The sequence below is a fragment of the Gadus morhua genome, chromosome 9, assembly GCF_902167405.1.
Source record: "Gadus morhua chromosome 9, gadMor3.0, whole genome shotgun sequence".
Taxonomy (NCBI): Eukaryota; Metazoa; Chordata; class Actinopteri; order Gadiformes; family Gadidae; genus Gadus; species Gadus morhua.
This window is the reverse complement of record NC_044056.1, coordinates 23,527,527-23,554,786: the sequence shown is the minus strand read 5'-3', so window position 1 is coordinate 23,554,786 and position 27,260 is coordinate 23,527,527. Positions and strand designations below refer to the sequence as shown.

Sequence of the window (27,260 nt, the reverse complement as noted above, 5' to 3'; positions counted from 1 at the left end):
TGCAATTGCATAGACCGACAACTAATCAGAGCAACAAAATGTGGGACACACCAGCACCACACTTCATGATTGTTTATGGAAAAGCCTCAACGACTCTCATGAGGTGGTCCTCTGTACGGCCTTCATGTCTAAACCGCCCTAAATGGGATTCTGACAGAGTTGTTTGTCACAGTTAATGTTAAGCGCATTTCCCCCTATTGTGGTCTTAACCCCTCCAAATCAGGCTTAAAGTGCACTTATAAAGTGTCCATTGTCCAATAACTTGGGAAAAAATGTGCTACGAGTTAAAAACATCAAAATATGTATAAATGCCCCATAATAATCATAATGGAAAGGGATGTGAGGCATGTTTTGGCAGATGACGCAATTTTTTTCTCCCTATTTTATTAAAGAGGGGGAAATCCAGGTTTCAAATGCCATCCATGGCTTTTGCGATTAGCACAGTTAAAGCCACAACAAACCCATGTTGACAGGTTTGTGGTCTCTGCGTTAAGCTCCTTGGGGCGCTGCCTTTCTCCGGTGACATCTACCAGAAACCATATCCGATGTACTTTTTTGGAATATTATATAAAGATATATTATCATAGCATTGGTCTTATCGGAAACCAACCATCCTATTCTGAACAAATCGCTAAATATATATGGCAGCATACTTTATTTATTTGGATTTTCCTTAGTTTTATTGCCAACACAGAAGCCTAAAAAAAACCAAAATCATGTCCGTTTAAAAAGCTCAATTTATTCATAAGTTATAATAGCTGTCAGGCACTAAAATAACACTGATATTTCTGTACCACAGGCACAATCAAAAGCCACCTTAGTATCCCGTTTACACTTCAGATTGTATGTGTCATATTGTGCTTCACACCAAGACAAATCAAACAAAAACATTATCTCGTCATCTTAATAGTTCATGCCAAAATAAATCTCTGCAGACTGCAGTCATACAGCCATGGAATCAACTAGAATGAGAACCCTAGACAATGTTTTTGAAATCAATATAAAAAAAAGATTCTTTCTTTCTTTAAGAATATATAGTCCATAAATATGTTGGAGGGTGAGCATTAATATAAAAATATAATAATCAAAGACCACTAGGATTCAGCACTTAGTATGAATGAAATGTGTGACTGCATAGATAAAGTGGGACAGAGAATGAAGGACATCAAAAGAACGGGAGATGTCAATAACCAAAAATCCATGCATCCAATATCCATTCCCCCCCCCCCCGCCCGGTTTCAAGACATTTTTCAGCAGGATAAGTGCTTGAATCTGGGACAGCAGATTTTGATACTCCTGACAGACCTCCATATTGAGGCCTTGTAGGGAGTGGATACTCAGTAGTGTTAAGGCAAACAGTAATAAAAGGCTGCTTGCCGAAGTCTGTATCATCCTCTACTGATAACCAGTAACCACACCACTAACAGTGTACTGAATTTTCCCTCTCTACCGATGGTCTAATTTGATTATTACTTAAACTTTGGTATCGTTGTGAGGAATCTTCTTTGAGAAATTTCCATCAAAGGCCTTTGAGATTTGCTAAAATCGTATCAACTTATTCCCAATGTAGTAATGCGAATCCAACAGTGTTGAGAAAATATTGATGAGGCAATATTGATTGTAGGACGGAACGTGACATGGACAAAATGACAGGCTGTTTCACACATTATGTTTTCACTGCTGCAGCTCTTGATCCAATGAAATGAATCTTTAAAGACCTCTCAGAACGAACTCTTACTAAAAGTGCCAGTCAGACGTGTTATTCAAGAGTTTGCAGTGTTCTTCAACCAAACAAAGACAAACTATGCATCCCGCCAGTTTAAGTCTTCAAGTCCTGGCAGGCCAGCTCTATTAATTAAGACATGTCTGTGTTCAGTAAACTACCACCACCATGCGTGACTCATATCTGCGGGGGTACACTCAGTCAACTCCTCCCCTGAGCGTCTCCATGAGGAAGAGGCAAACAGAATGACGTAAACCTGGTTTGTTGTTCATTGGTTTTTCAGGCAATAAGTTATATGTAGTGATGAGAGAATGTCCGTGCTCTGCCAGGCGCTCTCGGTCATTGATCAGCCAGGGCCCTCTGTCAGTGCCGGGCCAGGGGCCTGTCAGAGCTCAGCCAGGGGCCCTTAGTCAGTGCTCAGCCAGGGGCCCACTGCCAGGGCCCTCTGTCAGGGCCCTCTGTCAGTGCTGGGCCAGGGCCCTCTGACAGTGGTACAGCAGGCAGTCTGGGAGCTCAGGGAGAGAGGAGCGCAGCCACACAGCCAGGCAGCCGGCGTTGAGGCGGCAGTGCATCAGGCAGGGTGGGCCCTGCAGCAGCTGGCAGGCCACGATGCCCTCCGACGCTGGAACGAGAAGGAAATCCATTAGAGAGGCACGTGTATTAACTGAGGTCAGTCAGAATAACTCCTCATGATGGCCAATACTGATACAAGATCTCTATCAGAACAATTATTATCTTAGGATGCAAAAAAAAAAGAAAAGATAAACATGATAGAATTATATTTAAAATTTATTTTTGCATTTTATTTCTGCATTCTTATGCTTTTTATGATCGACAGGAAGGTATGGGAGAGAGAGAGGAGGACATGCAGCAGAGGAACACTGGCAGGAATCGAACAGGTGTCGCTGCGATCAGGACTGAGCCTTTACCAGGTGAGCCTCTATTTTTTAAATCTTAACCCGGACCAACAGTCACGACATTTCATCGATGAAACGTATTCCCCGGGTGTGTTGAGGGTTGCAGAGATTCTGTCCCCACCTATGATGTCCACGACGTTGAGCTGCAGTCGGTCCCTCAGGCGGTGCAGCGTGGCCCTCAGGGGGTCCGGCTCCTGGCTGAGCAGCGCCAGGTTCTGCTTGATGTCGTTTGAGGAGGCCAGCCACAGCCGTCCGTACTCCTCCGTGGACACGCTCAGTGGCCTGCTCCCCCCAGGGGACCACGAGGAACCGTTAAAGGGGGGATATTCTTTAATTCTCCTTTGCTTTAGACTGTTGACATATGTATACATGCTTTACGTCTGCTAAGCTACAAAAATCTAAGTCTGAGCCAGGGGGAGTATTCGCGCCCTCCAAGAAGGCACCTCAATAAGTGTGTGAAACAGCTTGTTTGCGCTCAAACTTTACTTCTGTAACAGTGGTCCGTCAAGACTGCACAGTGGGCAGTGCTGAAGTGCAGGGGGGGGGGGGGACAATTTGCCGAAGCGTAAAGCATTCAAACAATAACAGCAGACTGGGCTACTAGGGAGGGGGGACTTAAAGCGACATGATACAAAACAGAACGTTTTTTAACAACGCTCAAATTGTTTTTGCCGAAATGAACAGTTTGAGAATAATAGGGGGGATTTCTAACATACAGGCATGTAACCCTATTCAAATAGTAGCCCTAAATGCCATTATTAACCCTAAAAAAGCATGATATTGGATCTTTAAGATGGATCCAAAATATAACCCTAATTCCAATTTAACTCATAAACTGTTTTTTTTGCATGCCGGCGGCAGCTTCTCTGGGCCCAAGCTCATCTGAGATGGACTGACACAAAGTGGAAAAGTGTGCTGTGGTCTGACTAGTCCAAATTTCAAATTGTTTTTGGAAATTAGGGTCATGTCCTCCGGTCAAAGAGGAAAAGGACCATGCGGATTGTTATCAGCGAAAAGTTCAAAAACCAGCATCTTTGATGGAATGGGGGTGTGTTAGTGCCCATGGCATGGGCAACTTGCACATTTAGGTGTGAAGGCACCTTTAATTCTGAAAGGTACATACAGTTGTTTTTAAACTGTTGGGCTATTAACTCACACAGTTGTTCAAAAGTGGTGACCTCGCCCAATCCTTGCTTGCGAATGACTGATGCTTCTTTTATACCAAATCATGACATTGACCGTTTCCAATTAACCTGTTCACCTGTGGAATGTTCCAAACAGGTGTTTTTTGAGCATTCTTCAACTTTCCCAGTGTTTTGTTGACCCTGTCCCAACTTTTTTGGAACATGTTGCATCCATCAAATTCAAAACGAGTGAATATTTGCAAAAAAAAACAAGGTTTATCAGTTTAAACATTAAATACCTTGTCTTCGTAGTATATTCATTTGAAAATAGGTTGAAAAAGATTTGCAAATCATTGTATTCTGTTTTTATTTATGTTTTACACAACATCCCAAATTCACTGGAATTGGGGTTTCACAAAACATACTCATACAAGCAGTGATTTGTCAGTGTCTGGGATTGGCCCATGCACGGCGGCAGGATTTTTTCTCTCCCGGTGCTAAGGGGGGGCTTGACCGATACGTGGGGTAGCTAAGAAAATAATTGATTTTCATGACGTTGCTTACTTTATAAAAGAGGTTCTTGGTTTTTTTCTTCAATAAAAGAAGCTATGATACACAGCACGAGAATGTAATACAAGGGGCTATGGCGGAAATGTTTCACGTGCGTGCAAAGGTGACATTCAGCTCCGGACAGCGACCATGCGCCTGCCCATAACCAGACAATACATCCAAAATGCAACAAGTATTTATTTCATATGCATAATAAATTAAAACAAACAACTATGCATTGACAATATTGTCTCGGATCACAACATAATAACTTAGGCTACATTACATTAATAGTAAAACTCATAACTACAAAGTGCAGCCGCAACGAGAAGAAAACATCCAAATTGCAACAAGTATTAAATGAAAACAAACAACTATGCATTGACAACATCATAACTTACATTATATTAAAAGTAAAACTCATAACATAGGCTACAAAGTGCAGCCGCAACGAGAAGTGCGAACAGCTTGTATGAATGATAAAAAAAAAAAAAAAAATCACAGAAGGACGATGCGTCTATTGCTGTGGTTGAGTGCAAATGAGTCTATAATTTTCTGGACATCCAGGGCCTTGGTTCTTACTGCGTGTATGGACAGGCAGGCAAGGTTGCCGAGTCGAGGGTTTGCCATTCTGTTCCTCAAGTAGGTTTTTACGCTCCGCATGCACGAAAAACTGCGCTCGCATGAAGCGGAGGTTACAGGCAGTGTAACAGCAATGCGCAAAAGTTTATAGATGTCCTCAAAGGAGTCTTTGTAAGGTTTAAGCATGGACAGAAATTCCAGTGTGCTGCTGAGTGTTTCACCTTGTTCTTTTTTTCTTTCCAAGAGCCGGCGCATCTGGTGCACCTCGGCCAGCAGGTCATCCTTTTTGATCCCATACAACTGCGCCATGGGCTCATGAGAACGGCACCTGCTTCTGTTGAAAACCGTCGTGTAATTTCATTCACTAGTCGGTCAATGACAGGGTAGAATGAGGATGTTCGGAGTTTATCCAGAGAGGACATGTATGGATGCTATGTTTGAACTGGAGCTTCAACTACATAGTACTGCAGATGGTGAGGTTGTTGAGATTGCCTCTTCTGTTGTGGGAGCTGCGGTGGTTTTGCGACACCGACTTTGGTGCAGAGCGCCTCTGCCTTGCTCCATATGGCTCTCCAAGAGTCCTCTGTGCGCTTTTCTTTTAGGCCCGTGATGACTGAGTGCGCGAGGTCGGTGGCAGTCTCCAGCAAAAGTTCGGGGGACTGTAGAGTGTCAGACATGAACTTTGCTGTACGAAAAAGATCCTCAAACAGAACAAGGTGGAGGATGAATTCAGCATCAATGAGTGCGAGTAATGACCGAGCATCAGTGGATCTGCGTGGATTTGGTTGCGCCTTAATGTCATTTAACGATGCAATGATGGCGGGTAGGGTTTTTTGCACTGCCCATAGCGAGTGATACTGGCAGGACCAGCGCGTATCGGACAGTTTCTTGAGTTCAATGGGCTGCTGAGAGGGCTCAAGTTCCCGTTGCTTCTTAACGAAATGGACATGGACAAATGAGCCTGAGAAAAACTTGTACATGTCTTGCACAATAACAAAAAAATCCCCCGCTGGCTTCACGTTTCTCACACAGTCCACCAAAACTAGATTGAGGCGGTGTGCATGGCAATGGATGTAGATTGCCTGAGGGACCTCTTCTCGGAATTTCTCTTGGACCCCGTTGTGAACACCGGACATCACTGCAGCGCCGTCATAACACTGAGCAATACAGGCAGTGTGATCAATGTTACATTTGCTCAGAGTGTCTTTGATTGTAGTGAAAAGTGACTGCATCCAAACCGTCAGCTGGCGTGAAATGGAGAAATTCTTCCACAGCTTTATAATTTTTCACGTAGCGCAACACAACAGACACTTGTTCCGTTTTACTCAGGTCCTTACTCTCATCTACCATCAAAGCAAACATTTCAGCATCTTGTACTTCACTACTTATCTGATCCCTTATCCAGGGATTAAAGTGAAAAAAAATCTTCTAACTGAAATTTTATTCGCGCTACAGCCAAGTCACGTGCAGTGTGTGAAACATGTTCCAGGTTAGGTTGCTTGACACCTGCTTAAGAAATACAAATGTATAAGACGTCAGCACCAAATGCAGCCATCACGTTTAAATGCTCGACCAATACTGTTTTACAGGAGGAGGATTTTAAACAGCTGTTCTTTTGCATCTATTGCAATTTTTTTGTTGTCTTTTCAATTAGACTCTAAGATTTTTTTTTTGCAAAGCTTGTCTCATATTTTACTCTCTAAAAAAGGCTTGCCATCGTTCCCCGTTTCCGTCAGCCATGCCCATCTCCATTTATTTTTTTGTGTTTTATCAATATCCGATACATCAGAGCCGTCAATCATTATAAGGGAGTTCATACTAGCTTAACTTTCGCTCTGACACTCAACACTAACATAACAAAGAGACGTAAGATGTGGCGCGAAAATGGTGTGTATATATATATTTAAGATATATTTAATATATAATCGGGATGTACATTAAAATGCTTGTGTTTTCAGTCAATTTTAACGGTAGACCTTTTAAATACTCACTATATAATTTGACAATTTTACCGGCGTTGACATATGACGACATAATACACGCGTGTATGTCCATGTTCGAAACTGCATACTACCGTACTGCCGACTACATACTGCGCGGTATGTACTGTATACTGCATACTGAATGTGGGATACAGTATGCAGTATACAGCAGACCGACTGCACCGCAGTATACAGTATGCAAGTTTCCCAGAATGCATTTCGCGGCAGCGGTAGCGGTAAAGCTGCTAAAAGCTGTTTTAATTCTCGCTTCAGTGCTGTTAATACATCACTTTCTTAAGTTTTAATATTTTTTTATGCGAGAAAGTACCTATTTAGATCCTTAATATGCTATTAGTTTATCCAAATGACACCTGTTTGTAAATTTGTCCCGACGTTATCGGAGATGTGAAGTGGCCTCTGTGAACTCCAAATGACGGAAATCCGTCGTAGCGACGGAGAACTTTAATCCATGCTTATCATATTTGCCATAATGTCCAGTATTTCGTTCTGTATGTCATGATGTGTGTACTTCGCATTTCTTGGATTGTCAGATATTTTCTGTGCAACTGTTTTGTCAAATTTGCCTATCATCTGTAAAAGTTCAAGAAAGTTTCCCTGGTTGACAGCCGTGTCATTCTCTGTGTCTCCTCTCTGTGAAAGTCCCTGGTATGCGGTGAAACGCAATGACTCCACAACTGCTCTCATATACTCTCTGTTCTCGTTTACTATTTTTGCATGTCCATCACTCAGAGCATTGCAAATTGTTGAGCCAGACTCGTTCTGAATAGTCCACTCATTCCACACTGCCATAGCATATTTATGCTCCACACTAACATTGTGTGTCTTGAAGGAACTTGTCGCCTTCTTCCAGTTCTGGTAGCCGTTGTGGGTAAATGCTGCCTTCTCGCCATGATTTCCTGGACGTTGAAAGTGGCGGCATGCAAAGCAGAAAACACGGTCCTTTGAAATGGAATAATCAAGCCATTTGTAATCCTCATACCATCTACGATTAAAATAGCGATCCTGCTGTCCAACTTTGGTGGCCGGATAACGCCGAAGAAGAGGCCGTCTCGGTTCATTAGCAGGTGACTGGCTTAAATCAGAGGGGCTGGTGTCTGTGTCAGCAGTGCAGCTAACGGGGGATGTAGAGCTGATAGCAGCGATGGACTGCCCTGGTGCTCCTTCTGGTCCTGGCTCAGGAGTTCCTCTCTCAGATTCATTTTTCGAATCTCCCTCTTCTTCGTTGGCCGTCTGGGAGACTTCATTCATTGGTTCTTCATTTTCTACCTGCACTCTTTTCTTGATCAACCAACGATTCATTTTCAGCTAGCCTTATTTAAACATCCATTTGCAGCTAACCTTATTAACCTTTATTTAACGCGGGAGTATATATAAACAAATAGGTGATATAAACAAAAGACTCCCCCCGGCCCCGCCCTCCCCCCTCTTGTCCCCTCTCTCTCTCACACACACACACACACGCAGGCGCAGCATAGGGTAAACGGGGTACGGGGCGGGCGCAGTACAAACACGCAAGCGTGGATTTGGAACAGAATGCATACATATGAACCTTTACAGTTTTTCTCAGTCGCTTTGGTACATTTCTCAAATCATCCTCGACATTTGCAAAACAGTGTTAAAATGCTAGAGGGGCTTAACTGGGGCTACACATTTTTTTTCCGGGGCTATAGCACCCCTTAGCCCCGGTGTAGCGCCGTCGCTGGATTGGCCCGAGGAAAAGTTATTTTATTGACCATGTTCAGACTAATGACAGTAGAAGAAAAAATATTCTCTTGAGCTCATTGCATTTGATTGTTGCTTGTATTATCATGCAAGATACTTTTTCCAAATGTATTTACTAAATTTAGTTTAGGCAGATTTCCACCGCAGAAGTCAGTCAGCAGATGAACTGATAATGACCAGATAAACATAGAGCTTGGATACGTCACCTGATGAAGTCGGGGAGGGAGAGGCCGTAGGAGAAGGGCGTGCTCTGAGGCTCCCCGTCAGGCCGCTGGTAGGACGCCCGGCCGGCCAGCTCCATGTGGACCGAAGGCCTGGTGGGGACCAGGGAGTACTGGTACACCGCCACGCTGTGGCCCTCCACATGCTCCTCCTCCTCCTCAGGGCCACCACGCACACGTGACACCTGCACACCAACAACCAACACCCAATGACTGAACAGCCAGCTGGATGCTTCAGCATCCTACTGTTTGGTTAAGTTATGGTGCTACACTAGGACCATTATCTTAACATTTGTTTAATTAGTTTGTTTTCCATCCAATAATAGCATCTTTGTAATCTCCATCCGCAGGCCCTGGGCAGACACACGTTACAGAACAAGGTTAGAATACAACGTCCTCAAGAAGTACCTCAAGGTCACCGGAGGTCATCTGCAGTGCAAATCGCCGAGCGGCCGAGTCGGACGCGTTGGAGACGAAAACGACGAGCAGCGAGGAGTGGTCGGTGCGGACGCAGCAGGCGGAGAGCACCAGGCTGGCGTCGCGGCAGAGGGGTCTGATCTCTGAGCGGGGCAGCCCGCACAGCTCCTCGGGCAGATGGGGGCTCAAACACAGGGGCTCGGGGTCATAGGGGTCGACCACCGCCACACTGTTCCCCTCGACGACCGTTTCACTTGTGTCGGTGTCCTCCGTGAGGTCCTCTTGTGCATCACATGGTCTGTTGTTGGCGGGAAGGTCATGAGGGAGGTGGGGGGCGGGGTCAGCCGGAGATGTGGCGGAGTCAGCCGGAGAGGGGGCGGAGTCAGCCGGAGAGGGGGCGGAGTCAGCCGGAGAGGGGGTGGAGCCGGAGTCCAGTGGGCTGCTGCACAGCAAGTTATCCATGGCGCTCTGAGCGGAGAGAGGGGAGGGGGAGGAAGAGGCGGAGTCACCCGATGGCCCTCTGGCGCCCGAGGACGACCCTTGACCTTTGACCTTCTTCCTGAAGCCATGGCGTGTCGGCTCCGCTTTTCCCATCTGTTGAGATGAACGCGTTAGGGGACACCACGTCAGACCTGGTGGTTCAGAGCGGGAGGAGAGCGGTTCAATCTCACCAGACACGGCCCGGCGGCGCCCTGGGAGCCCAGACCCATGAAGAGACAGGAGGCCAGCTGCTGCTTCTCCCGCTCCGCCTGCAGGCTGGGCCCGGGGGCAGGAGCGGGCAGGGAGACCACGGGCGTCCGTGGGGCAGAGCCTCCTTCCTGGAGGACCGAAAGGGGGCAGGGGACCTCCGTCTTGGCCGCCTCCTCCGGCTTCAACGCTGCCTTGGCGAGGTATCCCTCCTTGCCCCACACCCGTGTCACGCCCTCCAGCCTCAGAGCGCTGCTGAGGAGACGGAGGGAAGGACAACGCGTCAGAGCCCAGCTCCATGTCGGTACACACAAGGGCATCATTCATTAACTACAAGTTACTACAGTCACTACAACATGTGTTTCAGTCAGAGGAATACATTTGACAGGGTGATTAAGAAATAACAATCGCGTTCTGTCATTACATTAAGATCTATACCATACCCTCCTTTAGGTGAGAGCTCGGTGCTGTTTCCCGACAGGCCGGAGCTCATGGAGAGCACGGTGGGAGAGAGTCTCCCTGCTATACTGGAGGAGGACAGGCTGAGAGGCAGAGACAGGCCGTAGGGCTCCACGCTCAGAGCTGAGGAGGGAAAGCAACCACAGTATAATGGTTAAGAAAGGCCACTCGGGGTTAGGCTGTGTGGCTCTCAGCCAATAAGAGCTTGGTTCTATTGCCAATGTAGACAGCTGGGGGGTTAGGCCTCGTTCAGCAGGATGACCACTACCTGCTCTTTAATGATACTTATCCCACAACATACGCAGTGCATCACTCAGGATAAAGGCGAGCCTACAGAGTGAAGGAGGAGCGGTGTCTCCCGGCAATACCTTTCTCCTGCGCCAGCTCCTCCTGCCTCTGATGGGGGGGTTTGTACGGCGCAGCCCCCGCAGCCAGGGCCTCAGAAACAAACCCGTCCAGAAAGGACAACGTTGAATCCACCTGTCCAGAGTCCAGGAAGGACGTGTAGAAAGAAGAAAAACACGGAGGAAGTGTCACCAAGATTTGATTTAAATTATCTATAGTTTTATTAATTGTCTATAGTTGATCAGATTCTCTACAGATATTTGGACTTTTGAGGACTGAGGTTAGAATAAATTAAATAAATATAAATATATATATATAATAAATAAAAGATATTATAAATGATGAACATCTAGATAAAACTGGATTGCATCATCTCATCAAGCACCACAGCAGCCCGACGGTCCACTCTTGACTTCAGTGGGTCTCTGAGGGGACCCCTCACCTCTAGGGGCTCCAGGCCGTCGCTGCACGGCAGCACCCTGCGCAGCAGCTCGCCGTCTGAGGCCAGGTGCTGCAGCTCGTGGAGCCTCTGTCTCAGCGTGGTGTCCAGGGAGCCGCCGTGGCGCTCGGCCAGCTCCTGGGCCACCGACAGGCAGGCGGGGCCGGCGCTCAGCTTGGTCATGGCCGCCAGCACCCAGCTCTTGGTCTCACTGCTGCAGTGTCTCAGGTCCAGCAGCGGGGCCAGGAGTCTCAGGACAGTGGCTGGCTCGAGGCCTTCCTTTACACTAGAGTATTCCCCCAGCACCTGGTCCACAGGGAGCGAGAACAACACAAATGGCTTAAGGCCGCTGGGACCTATGGGAACGGTGAATCCATTGACAGGAATGAATCAATTATAATTGTAATTGTTTTATTTATTAATTCATTATCGAACAATTGCTTTCAGTTCTTAAAGCTTCAAAAATGCATATATTTATGGCGACTTTTTATCATTAACACATTAACGAATTATTCTTTATTGAGTGCCTGTCAAACAAATCAAGAAAAAAATATGGTAACTCTTGCAATTAGCATTCACCATTACTTTATATAAATAATTAACCTTGAAATATTGTGATGGGCTGCCTCATAGGCAATTCAATCTTTCCAATGCAGCCCTGACGAGATGATACGTGTGTGCACCCTATACCTTCATTCTCAATATATGTCGAGATGATGGAACTGCATTTATATAGCGCTGTTCCTAACTCAAAGCACTTTACAATATGGCCTAACATTCACCCATTCATAAAACACAATCACACACCGACGGCGGAGTCAACCATGGCGACAGCCAGCTTGTCGGGGTCAGTTAGGGTGAGGCGTCTTGCTCAGGGACACCTCGACACTCAATTAGGAGGAGCTGGAGATCTAACTAGCAACCTTTCGGTGACCAGCCGACCCGCTCTACCTCCTGAGCCCCATGCTGCCCTTCGATGAGGATGATGATAATGTGGATGATGATGAAGGTGGGCAGTGTTGCTCACCCAGCTGATGACCTGGAGGAAGCGCTGAGGCAGCCGGGCGGGCTGCTCCTGGAGCAGGGACACGTAGGAGTCCACCGCCAGCAGCCGCAGCTGCTGGTCCTCCTCAGCGCTCTCAAACCCTTGGGCCAGACGCACAGAGAAGGAGAGCAGTGAGCAGGTGTTAGACACTAAGGCCAGGAGGTGGGAAGGAACCTCCCTTGAGAAGTGAACATACCCTCAGACAGCAGTCTCAGGAAGCTGTTGGGGATGTCCGGCTGCATCTGGTCTCCGACCAGCAGGAAGACTGTGTTCATGGTCCTGATGAACCAGGAGTTGTCCGGGGCATATGTACATTCGTTTATAGGAAGATAAACACCTTTAGAAATGTTACGCTACTTCTTCAGTTAAATACCAGTTTTGTAAGCGCTCCTTACTGCTGCCTTGCTCAGCTTTTGATTTATTTGGGAAACTATGCTGAAAGTAAGGACTGTTTAAGTTTAACCGTGTCAACAAGCAGCTTGTTTCATCAAATTATGATTATATATGCAAGCATATGCATATATGCATCTAGTAATCATCGAAATGCATAGCATATGAATGATTGTCCCCAATAGATAAAACATTAAAGCTGAAACGGTAAGAAGCAGGTCAGAAGCTGTGTGACCAGCCGTGCTTCGGTGTGGAACATGGACTGCGGAAAGTAGGGATAAAAAATTACCTTCGAAAATTGGACCGTTTGTTCAATTACAATTACTTACTATTTCTTGCATTCCTAGTGGCCATGTGGGTATATTTACCAAGCTCAGCCTTGATTGTTGGAAACATTGGCAAGAACTATGATCAGGGACAGTATGAAACTGTTGATCGCTGGAATGTTTGGTTGATAGTGAGATTGCCGCCTCTATACAGATTTAAAGCATTAGAGACAGGACTCGTACCTAGCAACGTCACTCTACTAAATAACTAAATACAATTCATAATCCATGGAGAAACCTCATCACTTCACAGTTGGCTACTCAATGATTGCGTAGACCAGGGATGGGCAACTTTCATGATAAAGAGGGCCACATTTTTCATCATAACCATCGGAGGGCCACATGACTGCACACTTCAACTAAACGTGAGCTGAGAGAAGCTACACAATTTTGAATTTGGTAGATATGATTTCCTGTATTCTGGTGCATTTTGGGGATGGCCACTACCTAAAAAATCATCCAGAATCATAACCTATGTACGGTATGTTAATTGAACCAACATACATTAATTTCATGTTTTCCATGCTCAAACAGCCACATGAATGGTCAGTATTTTTATCATCGCAAAGGGCTCACATACATCATCATTCAATGAAGTCAAAAAACAGTGGCCCAACATTAAGTGTAACAACTCAATGAACTCAAACCCAACAAGCAGTTGTAGTAGTTGTAGTGGCGTCTTAAGTGGATATCTTTAATGACTGATATCGCTTCTAAGCAAACTAGACGCATGGGTTTGCCTTCGAATTCTATGAATTCTTCTCATCTTTCTTGACCGAGTTTTCTGTAACTCGATCAATTATTCTTTTTTTTTTTTTTTTATTATGTGCGGGCCTGACTGAGTGAGGATGCGGGCCGCACTGAATGAGGATGCGGGCCGCGGGCCGCCAGTTGCCCATCCCTGGCGTAGACGGTCATTTTTGAATACCTTCTGGCACCCCACAGGCCATTGTTTAAGTCTCTACGTGGTTTAAAGGGGGGGGGGGTACTCAACCTCACTGCTAGAATCCACCTAACCCTACATTGCACCTTGTACAACCTATTAAATGTAAGGGAATCATTCCAAGTGTTCATTCATTCATTCATGCACCACAAAGAGTTTGAAATCATTTCTGAAGGATATTTCTCTGCCAGCTCCGTCACCTTTCCCCCGAGGTCTATGGTGACGTAGTCGTCCTTACTGTGACGGAGGAATTCCAGCAACTTCTCCACGATCACCTTAACATTCTGACCATTAGTGATCCGAAACAGCAGCTCCAGGGTCTGTCGTTAACCACAACAATACATTACATTACATTAGGTAAATCACTTTGTCTGCTAAAGTGAATATCATGCCAGTCTGAGAACAACCAAAGTATTCAATATAACTTTGAGTAACTGCTAATAAAATGGATCAGATGGATGAGGCGAGACGAAATTAATGAATTCAGGTATTAGTACTTATGTAAGATCTCAAACCATTTATGTTGTCTAAATTAAAAGATAACAAGTGCACAAGTCAGTTATCTGTCCACACTGGTCACACTTCCACCTAGAAACACTGTGCTTCCTCCCACCTCTCGCTTTATGATCAGGTCTGCGTGATCCAGGCACTCGATGATTGTCATCTGGTGCTGTAGAGCCAGGTTAGCGTCCTGCTGCACCACATAGGTGAGGGCTTTGAGTCCTTCAAGAGCAACGCAGGTTAACAGCATGAACAAGGTTCTATGTATTACTACAAATTAGAGCTGTCAAGCGATTAAAATATTTAATCGTGATTAATCGCATTAATGTCATAGTTAACTCTAATTAATCGCGATTAATCACACATTTTTCTATGCTAAATATCCCTTGATTTTTTTGTCCCATAATTCTTCTCATTTTAATTCTCTTATCAACATGGTGAAGTGCATCGGCTTGCCTTGTGCAAATGATTTTTAATGATAACAACATTGGCATATACACTGATCAAAACAGGACGATACAAAAAAAGAGCCTATAGTGCAATTAAACGACTGCTTTGAACAAATGTCATTTGAACATAGCAGTCAGGCTACTGCTTCTTTGTTTTGAGCCAAAGAAAAAAAAAAAAAAAAAAAAACATTTTTTTTTTTATAAAATAATTGCGTTAATCGCGCGATAACAAATTTAACGCCGTTAAATTTGGTTTGCGTTAACGCCGTTAATAACGCGTTTAACTGACAGCTCTACTACAAATATATATGTACTACTATGAATATGCTCTTATCATATAAAGATTAGATCTAAGAAGCAAGTCATTTGGAACAAAACCTTACCCAAGTATTTCAAGTTTATTTTTGGTGACAGAACAAAGTTGCCAATGCACTTTGCAGCTTTTTCCAACAGCTCAGCTTTCGGGTGAATTGTGTAAATAGTCTTCACACACTCAAACAATATTGCTGTAAAACATTTTTTGTGAGTACAAGGTGAGTACAAGGAACAGCTGAGTAAATACATGATAGTCATGAATGCATGATCGATTTAAGGTACCATAGGTGATGTTGTGGTTCATCTCTGCTCGTCGGAGAGACTCATCCAGGACCTCATACATCATCTCACTAGTACTGCAGAGACCCACAACAATCACATGTAAGTCCAACGTATTGCACTAACATCACGTCATCCGCACTCATCAAATAGACGATGGAGTCCCTGGGTTACCTCCGATCGTTCTTCCCCAGTAAGGATAGGATTCTGAGGAGCTGGATCTGAAGCCAGGGAGCGGGTACGCTATGGTAGTTGAAGTCAATGGGAAGTTTCCCACCCACCACCTGCTTCAAGATGGTCACAAAACTCACCACTAGATCCTTGTAGCTCTCCGGCTTCTCCTGCAAGGCAAGAATCAGCAGGATGGTAATACTGTCCTTTGATCATGAATCAAAGCAACATATTATACTCAATACTTAGACATGGCTGATTGGAGGAGGAGCCTACCGTGACCATCTCCAGGTAAATGTGTAGTGAGGCAGACATCACGCCTGGGTCCTTGTCACACAGAGCCTTACGGAACTTGCTGTGAATGTGTTGGACCTGGTTGGGCGCTATCAGGTAGAACTTGTAGAGGGCCAGGACGGCTTTCCTCCGGATAATCTCTCTGTTTAGAAGTTATGAGGGTTAAAACCTATTCTGTTACAATACATGAAAAACACGGAAGGACCAGAAAAACACATCCAGAAGAACAATGTAATAAAAATAAATGTCAAACTTTATAATAAGTGAAGTAAAGTTTAATGCTATATAGAAATTACAACACTAAAAGCTGTCTGTTTCAGTTCTTACTTTGGGTGATTGAGTTTCTCCTCTACCATGGGAAGGATTGCAGGGATCATATCTTTGGGAAATACTTGACCAACAACGGTGAGCGCCATGCACACTTCTATCAGATTTGTGCTCTGAAGATCCTGCAGAGACACCAACAGATCAGCATCTCAGTGTACAAACATCCACCTCATCCAAATGTGCAACTTCCCTGTCACTGTGAGGGGAGGGTTTGGAGATCTAGGTAGCACTACTGTGAACCAAACACACTTACTTTGATTATCAAGCAAACACTCACTTTTAATACAGTGTTGACCAGAAGGAGCAGGAGCTCATGGCTCTCATTCAGAAACAAGGATACAGCCAGGTAACCTAAAAAAAAACATAAATATACAAAAATGTATATAGACACAAATAGTTCCATTATTCGAAATGTGTCTACTTAAGAATGTCTTGGTACATTGAGACGACGAAGAAACCAGATAACGTACCGACTCTCTTGTCCAGAGCCGTGCCCTGCTGGGCCAGTTTGATGGCATGGATGTAGCTGAAGGAGGCCTCGTAACCCAGCATCTCACAGTAGACCGCCCGCACCATCAGCTCCTTCATCTGCCTCTGAAGGAGTCCACAACACATCAGCAAAACACATCCCTCATAAGTAACCCATGCATTCATGTACTTTTTAACAAAATGGCAAGAATATATTCCACATATTAAAAACCAAAAAGGAAAGTACCAGTACCATGGTCGTGTTGGGAGAAGACACCTGCTCTTTGATGGAAACAAGTTCACGTTGAATAAGTTTCTCTTCATCCTTGAGGGGGGAATCAGAGAAAACAGTAAATAAACCTGGAGTGTGTTATTGTCCATGACTGAAAGGGGCTCTGTAAGGACTCTGGAATCTGTTTCTGTGTGTTATTGTGTGTGTGTTATTGTCCATGGCTGAGAAGGACAACCAGTGAGGACAGTGGACTCTGTTACAGCACAACCACAATTCAATTCAATTATATTTGTATAGCCCTAATCATCGGTACAGTCTCAAAGGGCTTAAAAGGCCATATACTTATGACCCGACACTGACCCCCAAGAGGGCCGGAATAAACACTATATTTATTAGCAAGGCGGACATCTTGAGGAGGAACGCAGAGCGGGGGGTTCCTCCTTCCACCACACTGTGTTTCGATGCCCAAATACAATAAACTCACATGTTTGGATGTTAACTCAGTGATCCCCCTGATCAGAGTTCCTAGTTTGGAGGTGGAGGACGGTCTCCCTGGCGAGGGGTCTGAGGACAGCAGGCTGGGCAGCGCCGTCAGTGTCCTCTCCACCACATCACTCATCCTGACGCCCCACACAGGACTGGATCCAGCTGATATCGATGTATATATATTTATAATAATATACCGTTCAATTCATCTCCAAGGAAGGCTCGTTTATTAGAAAGGGCAACATCTACACCTCCATGTTTCACGGTATCCCGAGTTGTGAAATATCATTTTGACATACCGGCCAATGTTTTGATTCGGCAGCGGCGGCGGCAGCTCAAAGATGATGTCACGTCCGCTTTCAATTGTAAAACTGTTTTAAAGGGGTAGTTCGGAATTCTTGACGTAGGGCATGATTCCCAAGTTAGCCTGTTCCAATATCCATACTATCCGTACTAAGTAGCTTAGGTATAGTACCAGAGAATGTCTAATATGAGGAGAATGGGCACTCGCTGGTTAGTTCCGGTTTTCTGGACTGGTTGCAGTAATAATCTCTGTCCACGCGGGGCGCTCGCAGGCGAGTCCACTGCGTTCACACGCTGCACGGGATGTAAAAAATCTGAAAGGGAAAGCAGTACAGTAGTTTATAGGTCTCTGTCCGTAAGTAAATCATGCATTTTAATTCATTACAGATTGAGAAGTGTCCCATGATGCTGCGTGGGCAGACCTCAATCTTGAGGGTAGCGCAGACATGTTCCTGTGGCTTTCACCCTCGGCAGGTAATATTGAGAGCCTGGTGAAATAAATGCATTTTGTAGGATATGCAATACTTACTATGTGGACAAAATCCCATAATGAATAATATGGATTAGTATTAATGCTTCTTTCATGGGTTGATCTTTCTCAGTCTGTGAGTAGTCCTGCAGCATCCAGGCCAGCTACCTCAGCCTCCACTTCAGCTGCCTCAGCCTCCACCTCAGCGGCGCCTGTACAGAGCCCTGGGAGGCCTGCATTGACGCTGTCAATGGTGAATATTTCCATCACATTAATTACCATGTCATTCACCTGGTTTACCATGATCAACTCATCTTTGATCTGTGTGTTTACATATCTTTCATGTCATATCATTGTGTGGTATTGGTGTGTATTATGTTCTTTTTAACACCGTTTCATTAAGACTATTGTTGTTTGATTCTCAGTTTGATAAAGCGCGGTTCGGCGGGACTTTGTCTGCGGCAGCCAGGCCTAATGTCAACGTGACCAGGAAGCATGTCGAGGTAATACATGTACCTTTAGCTGTGCCTGATGCCTAAGAATACAGCCATTAAGCCATACACTATCCTTGTTTTGTAAACTGACTTCATCAGGTACGCTTCCCCCTCTCTCACAGCTTCCCCCCAGCCCTGCAACTACCCCAGCTGGTTGAAGCACTCCCTCCGCTACCCCACCTCCAGCGACGCCCCCTTCCAGTCCGAGATACATTAGGCCCGTCTCCCCTTTCTCTCTGCCCCCATCCAGCCCTGTAATGTCCTCTGTGAGGGCCGGCTCGTCCCCTCTGGTTAGTGCAACTGTAATAACCTCCATGCTGGTCTTACATACTGTAGCGTGTAGCGGATAGATGTTTTATTGTCGGTTTCGTTTTCTTTATGTAGGTTGCATCAGATAGGAGTCTTGCTCCCCCTGGTCCTGTCCCTGCTCCGCCTGGTCCCCTCCCTGCTCCCCCTGGTCCCGTCCCTGCTCCCCCTGGTCCTGTCCCTGCTCCGCCTGGTCCCCTCCCTGCTCCGCCTGGTCCCGTCCCTGCTCCCCCTGGTCCTGTCCCTGCTCCGCCTGGTCCCGTCCCTGCTCCGCCTGGTCCCGTCCCTGCTCCCCCTGGTCCCCTCCCTGCTCCCCCTGGTCCCGTCCCTACCCCTCCTTGTACTTCTTAATTTCTGGGTCCGGCTCCACAACAGTTCTGGCTACCAGCAGAAATGAAGAAGACCATTCCCCAGCAAGACCAGCGCTGGATTGCATCCACGCTGTGGAGGAACCAGCGGCTGCGCCCAGACCTACAGCTCTGGTATGAGCCACCGGTGCCAGGCCTGATCTACAATCAGGTCCCGTCACCAGATCGGTTTTTCACTCACCGGCTCCTGGTGTGGATGCCCTACCACCTTTGGAAGGTGAGGCTGTCCTGCCCAAAGTGTGGGAAGCAGCTCACCGGGGCCGGCATGCACAAGAGGGCACGGCAGGTCCTGGACGTGGACAGGTACTACCTGATGGTGACGGAGACCCTCAGGTGCAACGCCCTCGGTTGCGTCACCAATTACCTGTCCACGAGCCAGACCGTCCTGGACCAGCTGAGCCTGCCTCTCCGTGGGGAGTTCCGCCTCATCCTGACACGCAAGTGAGTTCTAATCAACACATGAAAGCAAATACCCTTTTTTATGTAGCGCAATTCATTCTGCCAGTAATGTAGCAAATAGCAATATTCGCTTTTTACACTCTCCTGCAAAATATTCTATAGAATATCTATATTAGATATACTATATATATATATATATATATATAATAAAAAACAACATTTCCATTTTGACGATAAAAAACTCAAATAATTTGATACAAACATACCCCTTGTCCACAAAGGTATGCGTGTGACATCCACGTCATCAGGATGCTACGGGAGAGGACCCTCTGCAACAGCTCTACCCGCCTAGCCAAACAGCTGCGGGAGAACCACGGCGAGGAGTGGCTGCAGCGTGTGGCCCGCTACCTGGAGGTGTGTGCCGACTTTGTGGACCAGCCGAGTCTCTTCCCTGTGGTCTGTCAGGAGCCCCCCGAGCCTGTGGCTGTCCCGACCAACAGGTGGCTCCTGACCGTGTACGGGAAGGACTTGATGAGCCGTATGGACCACATCAAGGCCAGCATCACCTCTACCTTTGGCGCCATTTTAAAAATGGACTCAGCACTCCTGCCCTCCCCCAAGCTCAATCCCACCCCAGTGCACCCCCCTTTGTGTTTGCTGTCCCCTCAGCAGTGCCTCCACATGCCCCCCCCCCCGAAAAAAAAGACATATAACAGGACTGGGGAAGCAAACAAATGCCGAAAGTGTGGGGAGCCCCGGACTGCATAGACTGGACACAGCCAGTTCAGGGGGACCATTTACTGCCCCTCAATTGAGCAGGTGACAAAGGAGCAGTGGTTGGAGGGAATGCGGAAGAGTAAATAAACATATATTTATTTTTAAGAAAGTCTTTTTCTGTCTTGTTTTCTGCAACTATAACTATTTCTATACAACTTTAGTGGTTTAACAAACAACTATAGGTTAGTTTGGATTTATTTCGGACACTTAAATGCATAATATCAAAGATCAAAAGTCAACTAATGATAATGCATGCAATATAACATGCAAAATACAAAATTTTTTATAGATAAGTTGCTAAGGTGAAAGCTGAAGCTAAATTGAGCCGACACATTTTACATGCAGGAAATATGGCACAAGGATAATTATATTTACGCAAGAGATCCTAAATACATCCATAAAACCACCAAAAAGAAAGTATTTTGTTTGCCACTGGTGGGACTTGAACCGGTGACCTTCTGAGCCTCTCCTCCTCTCCTCAAAACTGGTCAGAAAAAGGTTTTTTAATGTTTTTAAATTCATTCTAATGAATAAAAACAACTGAATAGGTGGGAAATTGAAAAGAAGCCTAAATTTCTCTTTCCCTTCCCTTTCCCCTTTTTTCCTCTCTTTTTTTCTCCCTTTTCGACTGTTAATCGAAAGGTTGGTGGTTCAAGCCCACCCAGGGACGATCTAATTTTAACTGACCACCAGGCTAAGCATCAGCCCAAAACCGGAAAGCAGTACACGTTCAAATGTAAGTGCAGTTATATTAAAGGCCCACTATGCAACTTCGGGAATTTCTTCGCTGTTTTCTTGGTTTTGGCACGCACATTTCTCTACACAGCGCCCCCTACAGCTTCGTAGTAGATATTTTACAACACTGTCGTAACAATTCGTTGACGACCCTTCCCCATGCACTTCTGGGCGAGCCATGTGCATTTGTTTTCAAAGAAGCCGGCGAATGCGTGGAGCCATGTCCGAAGTAAATGTTCATAAAGTGTAGGCTAGGTTATACATTTTTAAAATGGTGTATTTGTATTGCAATAAACATAAAGCCATCCTTTTTATAGTTGGCGGGAGAATTTATATCCTAGATTATAATTGTTTTATCTTAGGTTGAACAGAACAATCAGTGTGAGAGTGTTGGCCAACATAATAATCTAAATAAACAAGAACCTGGATTCGGGGATTCAGTCTGTATCTGGGAGACGAGACAGACGAACAGTAAAACACCAATGGAAACAAAGGTGTTTATATGGTTGCAACCAAGCAAGCTAGAAACATACAGGGCTAACAACATAACGGTCGAGAAAACAATTTTTACAGGGCTCACAACAAAATGGTTGAGCAAACACATTTGTACAGAGACTATCAACATCAAGAATACCACGAGGACAAAGTTCACCCAAGGGTACCTTCAATTTCAAAAGCAACACGGCCAAGTCGGAGTCTGATTTGAAGTCTTATTTTTTTTCAGTTCACGCTATTCCTGAAAAGCTTGCCCAACGTTTACTCATGTCTGGCCTCACTGTCGGTCAGTCTCCCTTTTCTCTTCTTCTGTTCCTCCGACATTGGGTTTCTCTGTCTCTTTTTAGTCGGCTGATCTATGATGAATGTAACAATCCCTTAGTTACTTGTGTTTATATCGAGCCGGTTCCGTGTTTGGGGGTCTGTGCCGCAAAGCAATTCGTTACTTCGCGAGACCCGAGACTCCCGCGAGAGTAGGCGGCGGGTTGCCGGCAGAAACATATTCATTTTCTCCGCCAAGATGCGCAAGGGGGAGTTGAAACAACGAACAATCGAACAAAAATGTATAATGGAACCATCGCAATGACTCCTAGCCTGTTATATTAAGGTAAATCAAGCCAAAAAAGTTGCATAGTTCCCCTTTCACTCGTGTCTGATCTCTTTTCTGGTCCATTCTTCTTTTGTTCCACCGACAGTCGCCTCTTGGGTCCCTTATCAGTCGATTGATCCATGATGAATGCAACAATTGCCTCGCAACTGGCTGTTTATATCTAGCCGGTGCCATGTTTGGATAGATGCTGCAGGTAGACCTACTTGCAAGTAGGTCTATCTGCAGCCGGAGCCACTTGCCAAACACGCCCATTGCTCTGCCAGACACGCCCATTGCTCTGCCAGACACGCCCTTGCTCTGCCAAACACGCCCTTGCTCTGCCAAACACGCCCATAGCTCGTGCGCGTGCGTAATGCTACAGAATATAAGCCCACCGCCCAGTCCCGTCCTGTGACGTTGCAGTCACGTGACTACCACGTGGTCGACTACCACGTGTGACTACCACGTGGTCGACTACCACGTGTTCGGCAACAAGCGCGAATGGTTTTTGAAACCTGCTTTAAACACGATTTAAATTCGATTAAACAATTCAATACAATACAAATATAAATGAAAAGCAAGTGTTATCTAGCGATCCGTTATCTGTATTATGTTATTTCGTCTTTGGAAACATGAGCCGAATGTTTTTTGAAACCCACCCGGCAACGGACAACCAGAGCCCGTCTACGAAGAGCCTGGGCACTCCCTATACGCCCCATTGTACCGATTTTGGTTGTAGTTCCATGAGACATCCACTGGGGGTGATCGCGGGCGAGTCCAGATTGAATGGGAGTCTATGGGGCTAAACGGCTAATTATGCCTCTTTCACCTGCTTGTCGTTGAAATATCGCAAATTTTATTGTAGATTCCGCAAGTTCAATATAGATTATGGTTCAAAAGTCAAATGAGTGAGTACTTATGTCCTTTCGATTTCTTACAGTTTGGGCCGTTGTTGGCCATACACGCTAGCATTCTGCTAATGAATGCTGATTGGTCAGGGACGGACTTGCGACTGATTACGACCAGAGACCCCTCTTACGGCATCTGAAGCTGAAGAGCAATCAGAAACGTGTTAACTCAATTTTTGAGTACTGTATTTATATTTTCCTGCAGGTCCTTTTATTTTTTAGATAGTATGTATGGTGAAAGTACATGGGCATAAATGGAATTTCTTCCATTTCTTGTGTCCAATGTTCAATGAACATTGTGTTGTGTTGTTCAGCGGTCTGGTGGTGTTTTTATTATTGCCTTTTTTTCACCTTTTTTTAAGATTTCAGAGATTTTTACATTTTGATGTGCCAAATTCCTTAATATTCCTTTTTTTATTCCTTTCTTAATAATCATTTTTATTTTTACAGCTACAGTGTGACGGCTGTTATCGATGGTACTACTGTAACTGTCTTCAAATGGACAAGGAACAGTTTCAGGAGGCAGAGAAAACAACATGGAAGTGCATTTTGTGCTAAACGTTTGAGACACATGCTGGGCAATACTTGCTATTGCATTTAAGTGGCTTAATTAAAATATGAGAACAAACACTCAAAAGTGGTCTCGCTACTTTTCATTTTGCTCAAAGCAACCTAAATAAAAAACTGTTGTGTATGGCACGCTAAATGTATGGAGAGTTAAGTGGCACAACTTTTAGAATGGCATTGCTGCAGAATCTAGGCTAAGTTTAAATCATATGTACAAATAGTTGAAAGTGCACAATCCACTTCAGAACAAACAAACAAAAAAACTTTTTTCAGGGGCCAACCGCAGAAATGGCAGGGGCTCGAATATCACCTGTCAAAAAGTATTAATTACCTATTGTTTTTGATTAACAGTTAAAGGCCTGTTCTGCCTTCACATTGCTACACCGAAACGTGAGATGTGACGTAAGGTCAAAGGTCAGCATATTGTAAATGGAGTTGAGTCATTATGGGTGGTTTTAAAGTGTTTTTTCTCCAGATTGCTACAGTAAAATGTCACCAAAATCATATCAGAAGTAGAGTAAGACATCAGGAACAATATGCAAAAGAAATGAGGATCACATGTATGAAGGAATTGATGTGACATAAGGTCAAAGGTCAGCATATTGTAAATGGAGTTGAGTCATTATGGGTGGTTTTAAAGTGTTTTTTCTCCAGATTGCTACAGTAAAATGTCACCAAAAGGATATCAGAAGTAGAGTAAGACACCAGGAACAATATGCAAAAGAAATGAGGATCACATGTATGAAGGAATTGATGTGACACAAGGTCAAAGGTCAGCATATTGTAAATGGAGTTGAGTTATTATGGGTGGTTTTAAAGTGTTTTTTCTCCAGATTGCTACAGTAAAATGTCACCAAAAGGATATCAGAAGTAGATTAAGACACCAGGAACAATATGCAAAAGAAAGGAGGATCACATGTATGAAGGAATTTATTTTACATAAGGCCAAAGATCAGCATACTGTAAATGTAATCTGATTTTTCTCTACATTATGGCAGTGAAATATAACTATTAGAATATATATATATATATATATATATATATATATATATATATATATATATATATATATATATATATATATATATATATATATATATATCTTTATGTATCTTTTAGGACCTTCACTTTGCTCAAGGACCGTGCTTACCGTAGTTACTCTAGTTCAGGCGCAACGAAAATCAAACAGCGGCTCACTTTACCGCTTACTCGCAAACAGCGGCTCACTTTACCGCGGTAGAAAAAGGTAACGTTCTTGCTTGCTCCTGTATGAATGGTCCTAGCTACCTGAGGCTTCACCTGGCTTATTCAAGTTGCGCGCTAGACATTCTCTAAAGTGTCGAGACTCAAGCACTTAACTTACCTTAACCGATTGTTCCATACAAATGGTTAGTTAACGATTTAACAACTTCAACATCTGCTATTACAGTCGTTATTTTTTTGTAGGACTTGGGCTAATGACCTTGCACAGAGGGAAAACCATCTACACCACTTGTCATTGATTTCTATGCATTCACTGATCTTTACAGATGGGTTTTTTTTAAGCCATTGAATATACCGTAATTGCTCTGCCATGCAACACATTATAAGCTACACATGTTTGTTAAATGAGAAATATGGTCTGGGTCACATTGAAACAGTAACAGTTGTATAACAGTAATTATACAAACATTATACCAACATTGCAACAGGCAAGTTTATTCAAACATCACACTAACAAGAACACAATAAGAACAGTAACTAATAATAAAAAAAAGAGAAATGATTTAACAACACTGAACATACTGAACAGAGGCAGGGGAAAAGGACAGAGGAAGAAGACTTGTCCGTTGTCACAGCATCAAGGTCCGACTGTAGAGATCAAGAAAGGAAGAGGCATGAGGAGAACAACAGAACACTGCTCTCTAGCAGATTGTTTACTGATGTAAACTAAATTGATGCAGTCTTAAAATTATGATTCTAATCCAGGTTTCTATTTTAGGAGAAAGAAATGGCTCATAATCGTTACAAAAAAAAAAAAGCTTTATCATCGGCACTAGTGAGGATTAGAAAAAACACTCTCTGTAAGTAACATACATATGTAAAACATTCGCGCATTTCTTTTTTTTACATTAGCTCACTAAAACTCTGTAACTAGGGCAAAAAAAAAAGCCTTACCTCCAACAGCTGGTGTTATCGTTGCGGGACAAGGGAAGTGCTTTAGAAACTGCCGTAAAGAAGTACCTCGGACAGTATTACAGTGTGTGACGTCATCGCATGTTTTTAACGCCTTTTTAGAACAGATACGTGACCTTAAAAAATGCAATATTCAGCTGAGTTTATTATCTTAGCCCCACCCTTTGATAGCAACTTTAAAATTACTTGACAAAAAATTACATCGTGAGAAAAGTGGATTCTGAGGATAAAACCCCGTTGGCTCCCATTCATTCTGGACTCGCCTACGAGCGCCCCGCGTGGTCAAAGATTATTACTGCAACCAGTCCAGAAAACCGGAACTAACCCGCGAGTGCCAGTTCTCCTCATATTAGACATTCTCTGGGACAACCCAATCAAATCAGTTGTCAAGTTGTCAACAACTGATGACGTAGGCCGGTACAAATTTGCCATGACACCACCACATAGAATGAGCAATGGGCGTGTTTGGCAATAGGCGTGTTTGGCAGAGCAATGGGCGTGTCTGGCAGAGCAATGGGCGTGTTTGGCAAGTGGCTCCGGCTGCAGATAGACCCTACTCTAGACAACTGATTACGTAGTTGTCCGTTGCCAGGCAACGGACAACAGATTACGTAAGGGGTTGTCCGTGAATGTTCAAGAACCTTCCCACGTCATTTGACGCGATCGCGAGCGTCTGTTGCCAGGCAGGTTTGGAATGGATTACTATGGATGACGTAGGCCGTGTTACATATTTTAAGAACCTGAGCTGCCCCCACATAGCCCCTAGGAAGCAGGACAAACATAAGCCGTAAATACTATACATATCCACAAGGGGAGCAGGACCTTACTGAAGGCTGCATTAGCTGCTCCATCCACAGAAGGCAGCACCACAGACAAGTGAGGAAGCCGAGGGTAATACGTCACACCGGCTCCGCCCACCCCACACAGGCCATGTGGATCCGACCATAATAGTCAACAGTAAACTAAAACTCGGCAGAATCTTCTAGCTGCTACCAGACAAAGGGTTCATGTTTTTAATCAGATGGGAGACGCTCAGCACGTGTTCAACACGCTTCCACCTCCTTTTGCTCCGTAGTTACCATACCGAAATACTTTAACAAATAAAGTGTGTTAAAAGCTATCCTGGATTTGAACCCTTTCTTGGAAGAACTCTGCAGCCGGTACAATTTTCGCCCCCGGTACAATTTTAACGTGACAGCTCCATGCGAAGGAGACATGACCGCATTCATAACAGACAAAAGTCAAATAAATATCGATCAAC

General features: G+C 44.6%; 2 protein-coding genes across 5 annotated transcripts; one reads left to right on the top strand and one right to left on the bottom strand.

Annotated features, from left to right (window-relative positions):
* Positions 1-719: 719 nt before the first annotated feature.
* On the bottom strand, positions 720-18,002 carry ap4e1 (adaptor related protein complex 4 subunit epsilon 1). Of its 4 annotated transcripts, XM_030365954.1 has the most exons (22): positions 17,714-17,938; positions 17,413-17,576; positions 16,950-17,021; positions 16,699-16,822; positions 16,506-16,579; positions 16,229-16,350; positions 15,884-16,043; positions 15,611-15,777; positions 15,440-15,513; positions 15,226-15,348; positions 14,506-14,615; positions 14,073-14,212; positions 12,430-12,542; positions 12,216-12,334; positions 11,192-11,494; positions 10,773-10,884; positions 10,389-10,527; positions 9,930-10,200; positions 9,250-9,852; positions 8,827-9,026; positions 2,762-2,922; positions 720-2,345 (listed from the first exon to the last, which is right to left on the bottom strand). In XM_030365954.1, the coding sequence occupies exons 2-22, from the start codon at positions 17,545-17,547 to the stop codon at positions 2,185-2,187; spliced, it is 3,483 nt and encodes a 1,160-aa protein (XP_030221814.1). In that variant the 5' UTR covers positions 17,548-17,576; positions 17,714-17,938; the 3' UTR covers positions 720-2,184. The 4 variants fall into 4 exon arrangements, with proteins under 4 accessions (XP_030221814.1, XP_030221813.1, XP_030221815.1 ...); XM_030365953.1 differs by having other exon boundaries at positions 17,413-18,002; XM_030365955.1 differs by having other exon boundaries at positions 9,930-10,197; positions 17,413-18,002.
* A 16-nt stretch (positions 18,003-18,018) lies between these two features.
* LOC115550695 (uncharacterized) lies at positions 18,019-20,633 on the top strand. Its single transcript, XM_030365960.1, has 6 exons — positions 18,019-18,191; positions 18,320-18,439; positions 18,612-18,689; positions 18,803-18,970; positions 19,065-19,795; positions 20,035-20,633. Exons 5-6 carry the CDS (start codon positions 19,380-19,382, stop codon positions 20,519-20,521), a joined length of 903 nt encoding a protein of 300 aa, XP_030221820.1. The 5' UTR covers positions 18,019-18,191; positions 18,320-18,439; positions 18,612-18,689; positions 18,803-18,970; positions 19,065-19,379; the 3' UTR covers positions 20,522-20,633.
* Positions 20,634-27,260: the final 6,627 nt, after the last annotated feature.